Below are 15,216 nucleotides of genomic sequence, written 5' to 3'. Positions count from 1 at the left end.
GCTTCTGACATTGAACCCGGTAGGGTCCCCTCCTCCACCGATTCAGCAAAGACCCCCAACAATTATGGGAAAATAACCTCCTTATATTTACTATAAAATTCATATGGGAGTCCATCTGAAACGGGGGTGGAGTTACCAGAGCATAGTTTAATTGCCCCTTCAAGCTCCTGAATTGAGAAGTCAGCCTCAAGTACCCTCTTTTGAGCCGAGGTAATAGTAGGAAAAATAATACCATCAAGATAGACATCCATCATTTCATCCGTAATCCTACAATCAGCTCTATAAAGTTCTGAAAAGTAGTCCAAGGAAACTTTCTCTATAGTTTTGTCCAACAACTATCCTCCCATTAGCCAGTCGGATATTGTCTATATTTTTCTTGGGTTCCTGACTCGAGATCAATCTAGATAGAAGTTTCCCCGGTGGCACTGATTCAGTAAAGTATTTTTGACACTTAAAGAATAAGCTCTGTTGGGCCTTCTCCATCAAGAAGTTGGAGTATGCTTGTGTGGTTTTCTGCATAGTTTCCCTGTTTTCCTCTGTCCTATTTATATAGAAGGATTGTGTAGCTAAGGAAGATTGTTCTTTTAAGTTTTCCTCCTTTTCCCCGTACTCCTTTCTCAGGTTGGTTATATTACTAACCATTATTCCCCTCATGTAGGCCTTAAAAGTGTCCCATACTACTTGGGTTTTTGCTGAAGTATAATTAGCCTCCCAAAATTGGTTAATTTCCTTTTGTATTATTTCATGATTCTTTATTACTGATAACCAAAAGGGGTTAAGTCTAAATGGAGACCTCCCTATTTGTTTATCTCCTGGGTCAGGCAGAGTTCGAGGAGGAGGGGTAGATGGTCTGAGAGTGACCTACTCTCGTACTTTATTCGTTTTACATATGGCACATATTTTTTATTAATAAGAGCATGGTCTATTCTGGACATAGATCTACCTAATTTACTAATGCTTGAGAAAACCCTTCTCCCCTGTCCCAGACTTCCCCAAACATCCTCAAACCCGGCCTCCAAGCAGAAGCGTGCCAAGGGGGACCCCTGAACAGAGGCGTCTCCCTTGACACCCATAGAGACCCTGTCGTCCACGGGATTGATAACGCAGTTGAAGTCTCCCATAATCAATGTAAGACATTCTGGCCATTTATCCATACATTTTTAGCAGAGAATTAAGTACTGAAAAAGAAAATGGAGGTGGAATATAGACAAAGGCCAGAATACACATCTTCCCTGCCAGCTTACAATATAGAAAGACAAATCTCCCCTGGTGGTCAACAGAGGCTGCCTCACACATAAAATCAATCATTCTATGAATAAACTAGAGAAGGTAGAGTGGTACGTGTGCGCAGCCCAACCCCTGGGGGCGACCCTGGAGGTCTCCCCAGTAAGATGTGTTTCTATTAAACATACAATAGCTGGGAGATGTAAATGCATCAAGTCAAAAAACGCTTGTCTCTTTCTTCTATCCCCCAGGCCCCTGACATTCCAAGCAAGAATTCTGATTGACATTATAAAAAATTGTAAAAAAAACTCTTCCTCACACTAGACACATCACAGCCCAACCCCCCAATCCAATTAATCCACCGCATAAAGCAGCAGATCTCTCGCCTATGACCATCCCCCCCACCCCTCCGCTCGACACCTCTCCTCCAATTAAACAGTGAAAGATATAAAACATCATCTGCAAACTATTGATCCCAACAAAGCCTTGAGCAGTTAGATCACATATCATTTTGTTCAAGCCACTCCGCAGCTTTATCCGGCATATCAAAAAATAAAGTTGTATCGTTGAAAATAATCCAGCGTTTGGCTGGGAAGACAAGTGAATATTTGATATCCCTTTCGCTTAGTCTCTTTTTAACAGTGATAAACAAGCTTCTCTTTTCTTGGACATCTTTTGAAAAATCCGGGAAAAAAGCCAGTCTATTTCCATCGTATAAAACAGGGGGACTTTCCCTTGCCCGTCTTAGTACTATATTTCTGTCTCTTGAAACCAACATTTTAGCGAGGAGTGTCCGTGGAATTAATTTACCACCTGGGACCCGATGGGCTCTTTCTACTAGAAACAAGGGCGAGAAGTGTTCCCTCCCAAAGTTTTCAAGAATCATCGTCTGCATGAATTGAGTAGGGTTCTTATCTTCTGCGCCCTCTGGGATCCCCAGGATTCTTACATTGTACCTTCGTGATCTGTTAAGTTCCATCACTTCGGAGTTATCATTCTTTTTAGAGCTAATATCCTTTTGCCCACCTCTGGTATTAACCCTTGGGGACCTCAAAAATTGGTCTATTTTCCCTCCTTCAGAGGATTTAGTAGCCGATTTCTGACCAGAAAGGTCCACAGAACTCCTACTGGCCTTAGGTGCCATTCCCCCTTTTTTTTTCTGGTATCTTTACCCTTTATTTCTCCTTTTTCTTGTTTCTTTCTTTTTCTTTCTCTTCTTCCCCCTTCGTTTTATTTTTCCCTTTTTTCCCCTTCTCTCTCTCCTCTATAATATTTTCCTCACCAACTGCCTCCCTCTCTCTCTCCCCACGAGCAGTTTTTTTTTTTTTTGGCAGGGTACCTCAATTCCTATGGGTACAGTATCCCACATAGAGTATAGGTATAGGTTGAGACTTAATTAATGTCCTTTATGTTGAAAGGTTAGCTGGTTAGAGGATTAGTTGGTTACTCAGTTAGTTAATGTTAATGGTAGGAGAAATAAAGGAACAATCTCACCAGTCTTCACTTCACTATAAAGAAGCCCGGCCGGAGAAAACGAGGGGGGCACACTCAGGAAGATCGCAAGTTGCAGGAGAGACGAAGGATCCGGAAAACCAGAGAGGAACAGACAGAGGAACAGCCACCCAGGCTCTGATGTCACCATGGAGCACACCGCACGCAGCAACAGGAACCGTCCAGAAGCGCCGGAAAAGATACATAGTTCATAGGTGCTGTGTTGCATGTCTTGCTTGTGTGCACAGACACGTAAATGAACAACTACATTTGTCATTTCTTTGCACCTTGTTGCTTCCATTTTGTCTTCATTGCTAAAACATAATTACTGTAATTAGTTCCATACATACTGTTACCAACACTACAACTATAAATTATATATATATACATATATATATATATATATATATATATATATATATATTCTCATGGCACAGATCCAAAACTGAGTTTCATTATTTTCACTTTTGTGGAGACATTCTGGGCTATTATGTGACCATAAAGTAAATGATTTTCATTGCAGTGTTTAGATTTTTCAACACAATGCATGTAACAGAACATCGAGCCATCAGCCACTAACAATAAAATGACTTTGTAGATAAAGAATAATGGGGCCATGGGATCACATACAATCTAAAAATAGAATTCTTCTGTGATCAAAATTTTTATGGATTTTCCTTATTTTGATGACATCCTCAGGATGGGTCATCAATATCTTATCTGCACCCGGTGGCTCCAGAACTAGGACTTTGAACAGATCTGGAGACACAGATCCTTTCAGAGTGTAATAGCTGTGCCAGGTGACTACAGCTCAGCTCCCATTCACAGAGCTGTGTGTTTGGACTGCAGCCACAGCCAGTGCCGGATCTGGCCTGCATCTGCCTCTGCTGCCATGTTATGATTGAGTCTCTAAGTTCTACCGTGAGTTTCTGAACAAGTGGTCCATCCATTTTGAGTTGCAAATCCACCATTTTCCTGCCAACCAATCCAAGGTCACCTTCCTGGTGTCCCTTCTGTCCAGAAAAGCCTTAGGCTGGGCCACTTTCCGTTGGAAATGGGATGACGCACTGACATAATCTTTGGAACTTTCTTTTGCCTTTTGCTCTTTAAAGAACCTAGCCAGACAGCTTCTGCTGCCTCCTTTTGCTGTGACACTGCCAGGGCTGTGGAGTCGGAGTCGAGGAGTCGGAGTCAATTTTGGGTACCTGGAGTCGGAGTCGGCAAAAAATGAACCGACTCTGACTCCTACTAAATTTTAATTGGAATAAAATAAAAAAAAGCAAGTTTGAATGTTCCAATTCACAAAAAGTTATAATTAATTACCGTATTTTTCGACTAAGACGCACCTGCCCATAAGACGCACCTAGGTTTTTGAGGAGGAAAATAAGAAAAAAAATATTTTGAACCAAAAGGTGTGCTTTTGGTGGGTTTTGAACTAATGGTTGTCTGTGGATGACACTATTATGGGGGATCTGTGGATGACACTGTTATGGGGGCATCTGTGGATGGCACTGTTATGGGGTCATATGTGGATGACACATATATAGCATCTTATCTTATGTGTCATCCACAGATCACCCATAACAGTGTCCCTGTGTAGTGAATGGGGGCCGGCATCTGTTTCTGTAATGGCAGCGGGGCCCGGTGCAGTCACTGTATTCTACTACACCGGGCGCCGCTCACTGTAGTATACGGTAATCATATCTAACTTGTGGGTATTGTTAAAGTATTCCAATCATCTTAAATCTAGTGCTGTACTACTTACTACTAACTTCTTGGCAGTCAGGAGGCCGGGAGGGTGCTGGTAGTGTAGTTCACTACGTCAGGTGCCTGTGCCGCCTGCTTCATTCATAAAGTGGGCGGAGCAGGCGCATGATGTAGTGATCTACGCTACGAGCGCCCGCAATAACAATACCCAGAAGTTAGATATGATTACCGTGTACTACAGTGAGCGGGGCCCGGTGTAGTAGAATACAGTGACTGCACCGGGCCCAGCTGCCATTACAGAAACAGATGCCTGCCCCCAGCCCCTCCTCCCTCTCAGCCTATTCACCAGACGGTCGCAGCATTCACCCCATAAGACGAACTGCTATTCCCCTCCCCCACTTTTGGGGGGGAAAAAGTGCGTCTTATGGGGTGAAAAATACGATACTTCTCAACTGTAAGAAGAAAGGCCAATGCATGCAGTGCGTTACGTTACCGCAAAACAAACACGTTAAGTGACCGTGAAGAAGCATGCTTTTCATATGCTTCACTATATGGCATTCAACACACATTTAAGGAGAGGCAATACTTATACTTTCCATTGTGTTGTGTTCTGCTGTTACAGGGAACGGAACGCCCATGGTTAACCTAGCCTCTCGCTGATAACTGATTAAGTAAATATGTTTTTTGCAGGACTAGACACTTGTATAAGTGAAGGGAATAAATAGTCAATAGTTCAAGACTGAAGCTGTAAACCATTTAAAAACTGCTGTCATTCAGCTGAGGCTATAAAAACTTGTAAACTCAGATTGTTAGCTTAAACTTTAAACATGACTATGGGATTCTACTAGGGAAATCATGTTTTAAAATAAATGCCCCTTCCCCTTCCTGGATCCTCCCACTGCCCTATCTTAAGCAGAAGATCAGCACACAGAGGAGAAGGCAGCGGCTTCCTAGCCAGTAGTTCTGTGATAATGACATTTATGTTGCCTTTCTTTCCTTCAAGGAATGTATAAAATACATTCGCATATTAAATACAGAGGAGTCGGAATCGGGAAGTCGGATGTACCAAAAACTGAGGAGTCGGCGCATTTATCTACCGACTCCACAGACCTGGACACTGCCAGGACACTCTTAATATGCAATACAGTTCTGCATATTTGCCTTGGAGGTGTCCTTGAACAATAAGGTCCATGTGGATACCTTTTGGGAGGTTCTATTAGGGCTCATTAAAGATGAACTGGCGGGTTGGGATGTACCAACAACCATGGATGATCAGACCCCCGAAATCCAAAAGCTCTCTCCTCCTTCCTCCACACAGGCTGCAACCTGCTTCTTGCTGGCTAGTCACCTCTCTCCCCGTAGACCTCCGGCTCTTAATGGGCCATTGTGGACCCTGTTCTTCCCCAGCCAACGGTCGGCCACCCTGGGTACTTAAGGCACCTTTCCCTATGGGGAGATGCTTGAGCAATAGGTTCTAGTTCACTAGTGTCCTGCAAAGATATGCTGTTCTATGTTCGTCTTCCTGTGCATCGACTTCTGCCTGCTTCCTGGATTTGACACTTCGCTATCTGCCTGACATCAGCCTGTTCTGACCCTAAGCTGCTTTCCCTGATTTCAAAGTGTCCCTGACTACAGTATTGCCTAATCCTTTGGTGTTCCACACCTATGTCTCTTGACCCCTGTAGGTCAGCCGTCCCTTGAACAGAGACTACTCCTAGAGGCAGCGGCCTGGTTGTTCCCCTGCAGCAAAGTCCAGATGGCCCCTAGTAGTAGCCGTAAGCCAAATCTGTTCAAATTTCACAGTGGATCCAAATCTGCTTCATAACTGCTAGTTCCAGCGCCAAATCATGGGGATGCAGGTTGTTGGACCTCCTCCAATTGGATATTGTTGACCTATCCTGAGGAGAAATTAACATAACTCTACCTCAAAACATTATGGTACTTAAGATGACCAAAGACCTGGTTTGATTTCAACCTGTCCGAGCCTGGTCCTTCCCTAAGGTAAGTGATGCTAGTCTGTTGCCTACTTATTCCACTCTTCCCATTAAAATCGCATGTTCTTTTGGATAACCTAAACAGGCACATAGGAGTGGTATCTGTTTGTAGCCAGCTTCATGATACAGTATGTCAAGGGGTGAATCATTCATTTATTCATTATTTTTTATCATCATCATTATTGCTAGAAGCTTTACAATATAAAATCTAACAGTGGACAAAGGTTTTTTTTTTCTTTGAAGGCTGCAGTAAACTATGAGATTTAAAGGGATTGTCCAAGAGTTTAAGAAATTAAACTAGCTGCAGGAAATGTTATAAAATAAAAAACAAACATAATTCACATGATAAATCCCCCGCCGCTCCAACACTACCGCAGCCAATCACTAGCCTCAAGTCAAATCATCGATCCAGGAAAATAAGTAAAGCGCAGCAGGGACTATCAGTGCATTGGTACTGAATCGTTAGGTGGTATAATGGTTATTACTTTATAAAAATTTCTGCAGCTAGTTTAATTTCTTAAACTCTCTGACAAATCCAACTATGTAAAATTGGAAATTTTCTACAGACCTGTAAACTATTATCAGGATGCTATATTTTTTTTTTATGCTATAAAATATAAGGGGATGAATACTTATGAAAGTTCCCCTATATTTTCTTCGCTATATAGTCAAGAACTGTGAAATGTCTTTTATTCAATTTTTTTATTCTGTGGCTCTCTGTGTGCCACCTGGAAACACTACATTCACACGACCGTTAAAAAAAAAAGCTGTTAGAAACAGCATAATGGCCCATTTTTAATGGCTTTTTTTTTTAAATAGGTACTTTCTAAAAGACGGCCATTTAAAACAGCCATAATAGGACATCATAGTTTTGGACAGACGTTTTTTACGAACTGTTAAAAAAAAGTTCATGTGAATAGCCTCATAGACTTCAATTGTCTCTGGGTTTCCAATGGTGCATATCTTCTCTGAAAAACAAAGTAATTGCTCCGCAGGATTGTGTGTATTTTTTATCCACAGCTACTATTATGCTAACTAAATTTTTTTCTGACTAGTTTTATCATCTTTGTAGGGTTTGAAGCTCAATATACAGTGCTCCAGATCACCCACTTTTTCTTATATAGTCATATAGTTACAGTTATGTACGATAGTTTAAATATGAAAGGCCAGTTGCCTGCCGCCACTACTATGGGGAGTTTGCTAAAATTAGACAGATGGCTTCCACTGAACTCAATAATACTTTCAAATCAGCCTTAAGCTACCCTAGTAATGGCTGAAGACATCCTGAATATTATGATTTAAAGGAGTTGTCTGGCTTCACTGTATTGATGACCTATCCTTACAAGAAGTGATTAATATCAGATCGGTGGAGGTCCAACACCCAGCACCCCCAACAATCATCAACCAGTGCTAGAAATAACAGTGGATGGAGCAGAAAGCACAGCTCCATCAATTGTGTGGTGGCTGTGGCAGTATTCTACAGCTCAACTCCAATTCACATGAAGAGCTAATTTGTGCGGTGCCAGACTCCCATCGATCCTAAGGCTAGGTCATCAATATGTAGAGCCCAGCTCCTTTAGCTCCATAAAAGAGCTCCAAGCAGGAAATTTGTAGTTCTCTATGAGACAAAAAAAGCTCCAACCCTTATACGGATAGAAGAAATTAACCAATGCAGCATTTTGGACTTAAAATTTAATAACAGACAAAGTCAGATGTACACTTTAAAACATACTTGTGTGTGTGCATGAAAAATAACATTAATATCTGGCAATTCACTTTTTTTCTGAAATTTTCAACAGTTTCCTGCTCTGCAGGCTCTATTTTTAATTCCAGAGTTGGTGTAAACTAGCTGCTATGATATCGGTCTCAGCAGCGGCATGTAGGTAATGATGCATCAGTGATAGGTGTAGCTATGAATCCAGCACTGGGAGGAGACAGTAGAACACTTACTTTAGCCAGGAGTGTTCATCTCACTGCCACTCTCTCCTTAGATTTCTGTGGGCAGCAGCTGCTGTCTCCTCTCTGGCTCATGAGTGAAGTTCTGGAAAATTCTATTCGGCTGAATTTCACAAAGAAATACAGATGCAATGGCTGGGAACAGTGATCATGTCACCCCTGTCATTGAACCCCTCAGAGGCCGCATTCATCGCTGATTGAGTCATGTGAGGCTACCATTTTGGCCTTTCAGAGGTTAATCAGGGTACCAAAAAAAAGAAAAATACTCACCTTATACATTTTATCGCATAGAGGCAAAAGCAGCCATCTTGATTGAAGACACCACCACGAAATCTCACACGTGCGTGCGAGATTTTGTGCTGTATCTTCAATCAAGATGGCCGCGACAGCCTCTTTGCACACAAATAGATGGTATGTATTTTATTTTTGTTTTTACCACCATTTCAAGGAAAATTGATTAGTTACCATGAAGCGTGAGGAAATTCGGCTTCACAGCTAATTTTTCCTGAAATTCAGACCGAAGTCTACTTCGGATACCTCAACTTGCTCAACACTACTCATGAGTATGGATATTACTAGCGAATTTAGAATAAATGATCAGTGCAGAAGGTGATGGCTGATTTTCTGTAATTATATATAGCACAAAGTTTGTCATCTTTGCTTGTACTATTATTTATGCACACCGGCAGTGTTAAGTATGCAGCCTCATGACTTTTATTCTTTTATATCCCTTATAGGTCGGCTGTATCAAGTATGGGAGCAAAATCCTTTGAAAAGGTTTATAATTACCTGAAAAAGGCACGTCAACATGATACCAGTGAAAACGAAGTGAAGGGGCACTTAGAGACTCTTGTATCCAGGGCAAGTGAGTGTTTTCTGGTGGATCAGATTCTGTACTTAGAAGAAGAGCTCTCAGTGGCATCAAGACAAGTCAAATCCTGATATTAATAGCCCTGGAGGAATAGAATCACCTAAAGCCGTGTGTGACCAAGATCCATCTCAACATGATACAGATGGCATGGCAGATTACACCTGCATGTCTTTTGGTGCCAGATATTCTTCACAATAAAATTCGGAGAACTTATTCCCTTGGTTGACTGGATACGACAGTATTAGACAGCATTACAGTCAAATAGTGGATGTTAAACTGGTAATTGGGCCTGGCATGTGTGACTGAAGCTGCTGATTGTCAGCATTGTACAGGATGAGCTGCTGATGGTCCGTTTTCATTATTAAAGGGTCTACGGGATTTAAAAAAAGGCCTATTTATTTACTAGAAACAACTGGTATTGCGTCCTATCCCCATTCTTTGGAATGATTCTGAGCTACAATACCAGATACAGCCTACATACAGGGGTTGTTCTACTTCTGGAAAGAATTAAACCAATCTTCCTGCCATTATCTTGAACTTATGGTTAAAATGTGAATGTTCAGATAAACATCGGATAAATAATATAGTCTCCAGAATATACATGTTCTGATCTTGATAACGTAAAGGCTATGGACACCTTCGTAAACATTTTTATGATTGATTTTTTTAACCCTTGTATCTCAGTAAAATGCAATCCGTTTGCATACAGTGACTTTCTGTTTTCTTGGAATCCTGTCAGCTGATGGTTCATGTAGAGCTCTTATCTCTGATTTCTTGACCTCATAAGCACTCATTATAGCTCAATTCTTATCAAATAAATAAGAATATGGCTTAAACAAGTGTTTTATAGGTTAGGAGATCAGAGATAAGAGCTACACATGAGTGTCACATAAGGAAGTCAAAGAAAACTGAAAATCACAGCTTGCAAACAGGCACATTTTTAACCCATGTTTCTCAGAAATGGCTGAATGTTTTTAATAAAGACCAGTTGAAAAAATATCTATAGCCCAAAATGAGTAAAATGCCCCCAAAGGTGTGTATAAGCTTTAATTTGGGCAATGGAGGAACCTGTTTTATTACATGTGCAAGTCCATATGGATGGGGAACATACAAATATGCCTAAAGAAGACTTATCTGTAGTCCAAACACCCCCCTCCTTCTCTTAGAGTCCATAAACCAGTCTTGGAGCCACAAACTTTCATGTATTTCAATATCAAGAGAAGAACAAGCCGACGATCTTTGGCAATACTTGTCTCCAAAGACAAAAAAAATTTGCCTTGAGATCCAACATGTCCAATCTTTCTTTGAAGGCAGGCATCAGAGTACAGTTGAGCTCTACACATATACATTTTGTTGACAGGATCACCAACATTTATGCAATGTTATAGCTACCTTTAAAGGGAACCTGTCACTGGGATTTTGTGTATAGAGCTGAGGACATGGGTTGCTAGATGGCCGCTAGCACATCCGCAATACCCAGTCCCCATAGCTCTGTGTGCTTTTATTGTGTAAAAAAAAAAAAATAAAAAATGATTTGATACATATGCAAATTAACCTGAGATGAGTCCTGTATGTGAGATGAGTCAGGGACAGGACTCATCTCAGGGTAATTTGCATATGTATCAAATCGTTGTTTTTTTTTACACAATAAAAGCACACAGAGCTATGGGGACTGGGTATTGCGGATGTGCTAGCGGCCATCTAGCAACCCATGTCCTCAGCTCTATACACAAAATCCCGGTGACAGGTTCCATTTAAATTGTGATCACATCACTTTCATGAACAGAGCATAAATCTATAAACTCCATGAAGATCTCCCAACGTAAACACCAAATATTTAGCCCTGACATGTATAACTGTATGCCGTACACTTGCTTATGTTACCTATTAACTCCCATCGTCCAATAATGCATACTGCAGTATATACTTTATTTTTTGCAGGATCTTTTCAAATTTAAAATGCTGCCTGAAGATATAGATAAGGATACCCTGTTGGCATACATTGGGCCTGTTATAGGCTATGGACACATTTAGCATATATGTAATAGGAGAGGTGAACATACACCACAAACATGTGAACATAACCACAGAGATTACATCCATACAGTTCTTCTTATGTGTCTAATAGGTTCAGTAATAATATTAACATTTGAATCAGTACATAGAATTACTGTATCTGCTATTATATTTTTACTTTATCAGGTTTCTTATTTGTCTATTACTGTATGTTACACTACATTGGTTTGTAATGTATAAGTGTCTGGAGATGTGCCTTGATATGTACACAGCCAATTTAGTACACATTCTATGAAAGTATCAGTGTGACTATCAGTGCACATATAAAATACTGTATTACAATCTGACTACTGTATGAACAAATGTGAAATGTTTTATAGCATAGTGATATGTTGTCAATAAATAATCTTTTGGTAATGTTCATTAATAGGATCACTTAGGGTTAATTTCTGTGATTTTTATTTTATTTTTTAAGCATTTTTTTTATATTTTCTGTGATCCACGTTCTATGTTTTCAGTTTCATAACCCCAAAGCAACATCAATTTATATCAGTATCTACAATAGCAAGATCTTAAGTATGTTCAGCATTTAGTATTCTTATACTATAAAGCATGGTTCAAAGAGATGAAGTATATTTTTCCAGGAAATTATTTTTATGTTGAACATATTGTTAAAGAAATTTATTAGAATTTACTATGTCACTATCTATATTTTTAAAAAATAATCTTAAAATACATCAGTTCTAGCACTGTCCGCAAAGCCTAATAACACTCCTTGGTCTCTACAGATTACTTTTCAGCAATCATCTCATTATCACCGTTGGCAGAATTGCAATGACAGATATCACTTAAATATAGATAACACATGATCCACCATTTATAATAGGTGATGGATACAGCTTATCTACTCCTTCGTTGAACAGTAACCTCTGTACAGATCACAGAGCATGTCTAGAACACTTTACCATAGAAGTCAATGAGGTCCCATCCAGTCCATTGTATCTATGGTCCATGGTGCCTGCTGTAGAGCATATCCGAGCAAGTGCGGAGAAGTTTCGCTAGTGGTTCCATGACCATGGTGAAGATTAGGGGGGATAACGGGCAACCTTGCCTTGTGCCATTGGTGATCGGAAAGCATCGGATAGGTATCCAGAGGCCAAAACCCTGGCAGAAGGCTTGGAGTAAATGCTGGAAACAGCTGTTAATATATGGCCTGTGAACACAAATTTCTGTAGCACTTGGTCCAGGAACCCCCAAACGCTTTCTCAGCGTCTAAGGAGACAAAGACTGTGGGGGTCCTGGACCGTTATGCTATCTGGAGCTGGTTTATCATATGCTTAGTGCTGTCCCTACACTGCCTGCCAGGGACGAAACCTACCTGGTCAGTGGCAATCAGGGAGGGCAGGAATTCATTGTTCCTTGTAGCCAGCAGTTTGGCGAATATTTTTAAGTTGGCATCCAATAAGGAAATCGGTCTAAAATTTGCTGGTGTAGTGGGCGGATTCCCCGGTTTGGGCAGATTGACAACTGTGGCAGAGAGCATGTCAGCAGGTATGTAGCCAGAGGTCATAAAGCCATTAAACATCTTTTCCATACATGAGAGGAGGATAGGGTGAAATGTTTTGTAATATTGTACCATAAATCCATCAGGACCGGGGGCTTTGTTTGCCAGGGTGGCTTTTATAATGCTCAAAATTTCCATTTATGTGATAGGTTTATTAAAGGAGTCTAACGCTGTGGGAAATAGTGTGGATAGCGAGAGTGTAGACAAGAAAGAGGTTGTGACATCTGAAGAGAGCTGAGGGGTACTGTCATCTAGGTTTAGATTGTACAAAGAGGAGTAGTACGCTGCAAAGGCATTGGCAATTTCTTGTGGATGGGTGACAACCGAGTTGGCGAAATGCAGTCTGTCTATTCTAGCTTCTGCTTGCTTACAGTTTAACCTACAGGCCAGCATTGCGCCTGCTCTATCACCCATGTGGTAGAAATTAGTTTTGAGGTGTCTCATGCCAACTTTGTGTCGGTAGAGGAGCAAGGATCTCAAGTGCAACGTTTCAACTCAGCTAAAGACAAAGGGGTTAGATGTAATTTATGCCTTTGTTCTGCGGATTGTAAGGCAGTAAGGCATCCCGCTCTGCCACCTCTCTGCTTCTCTTCAGATGTGCAGCAGATTGCAGCAAAATAACTCTCATGTATGTATTGTGCTTAAGCCACGGGGTGTTAGTAAATACCTCTGGGGTGTCATTAAAGCTCATAAATTCCTTCAGCCTGTCCGTGTACCCCTCAACCCTCTTGGCACATTTGAGCAGATAAGGATTCAACTTCCATTGTGGGGGAAGGAGGTTAGGAAGACCACTATCAAGTGTTAGGCTCACAGGCGCATGGTCAAACCACGTGCTGCTCCCAATATCCGACTCAACAACCCTATGAAGCAAGCCCCTTGACACTAAGAAGTAATAAATACGGGATTGAGACAAGCGAAACTGAGAAATGAACGTGTAATCACGCTCTCCCCTGTGTTGATACCTCCAGATATCATGATAAGGCGATTCATTGAGGATCGCTTTGAAGATCTACTCGATGGCTACTTTGTGTTGAACGGTAATCAAGATCAGTGTTAACTGGAATAATAAAGTCACCTCCTATAATTACTTCTCCCATAGCTACTTTCTGTAATTTTTTGAGAAGTCTCTTATATAAGGCTGGCTGGTGGACATTAGGAGCGTACATTGAGTGAGTAATATACTGTTTCATAGTAAATGCAACAGAAGCTTTAACACAAATGAAAACCCCCGCTTCTAAGAAAAAAAACGCCTTCTTTCTAACAGCAGATACAAAGACTCCAGCTAAGTCGTATTTGATGCAACTTGTTTATTTTGCGTACAAAAGATGGTTGCTGCGGCGGAGTGACGTTTTGGCACCTCTGCCTTCATCAGACTAGTGCCGCTGGTGGAGGAGGTAGTCACATAAGTGTGGACCCAGTTAGGAGTACAAACATGTGGTAATACCGCTGGGAGATACATGGCGCCTGTATCTCCCAGTGGTATTACCGCATGTTTGTACTCCTAACTGCGTCCACACCTAGACTTAAAAGGCTACTGTTCCTTTATGCCTTTATGTGTATCAATACTGTGACATAAATTTCAATTAAATACATAAACCCAAAACTTCATAAGGATTTTTATATATTATATGGCATTTTTTTATAGTATGCAGAGGCCATCAGAAAACTACAAGATTGGTACTGCTAAAAATACTCTAGAGTTTCCTTTAGAATTCGATTTTTCTTTTGTCTATTTTATGTCATCCAAATAGATCCAAAATCATGTGGAAATTAACTTCCTAATATATGTATATAAACATTTTCTGATACAGAGCCGTTAAATTAATCCTAAAGAAACCCCCCCCAAAAAATTCACTGAAACCCAAATAAGCAAGGAGATGGTAAAAATGAAAAAGTAATTTTAAAGGGGTGCCAAAGGCACACTCGGTCTCCTATCAGCCGCAGACCTCCTGCTCAGCTTCGGGAGCGAAGATCTGTGTTTGACCTCGTTCCCGGGGCGGCTTTGCTAGCTGGCAGGTTCCCTGCTCCTAGGTCTGCCTTGAGCGCCGAGCTGATCACTCGGTGCTCGACTGGTCGGTCTGTCAGTCATGTGACGCTGGCCACGTCACGTGACCCTCACTCCCCACTATAAATACAGGCAGCCTGCTGGCCACAGGTTTCCTGTTAATTTTGGTTCCTGGCGTTTGTTGGATACCTGTATACTTACCTGATCCTGTTCCCTGACGATCCTTTGCCTGCTCCTCCTGTACTGCGCATCCCTCCTGGTATTTTGACCTGACTATTCTTTGCGGACTCCTTTGGTACTTCTCGAATCGCCTGGTATTTATGACCCCGGCTTCTCCTGACCATTCTTTGCTTATCCCTCTGTACTGCGTTGTCCTCTTGGTTTTGAC

General features: G+C 41.2%; 1 protein-coding gene across 1 annotated transcript in view; it reads left to right on the top strand.

Moving 5' to 3' along the window:
* NEK11 (NIMA related kinase 11) overlaps nt 1–9,921 on the top strand; it is a 268,856-nt gene extending 258,935 nt beyond the window's left edge. Inside the window, exon 16 of the mRNA XM_044294773.1 lies at nt 9,110–9,921. Coding sequence (XP_044150708.1) covers nt 9,110–9,314 — 205 coding nt within the window. The 3' untranslated portion in view covers nt 9,315–9,921. The remainder of the gene's footprint in view (nt 1–9,109) is intronic.
* The last annotated feature ends 5,295 nt before the right edge of the window (nt 9,922–15,216 follow it).

The sequence above is a fragment of the Bufo gargarizans genome, chromosome 5 (genome assembly GCF_014858855.1).
Source record: "Bufo gargarizans isolate SCDJY-AF-19 chromosome 5, ASM1485885v1, whole genome shotgun sequence".
Classification (NCBI taxonomy): Eukaryota; Metazoa; Chordata; class Amphibia; order Anura; family Bufonidae; genus Bufo; species Bufo gargarizans.
Note: the sequence above shows the minus strand (reverse complement) of the source record. Positions and strands in the feature narration are given on the sequence as shown.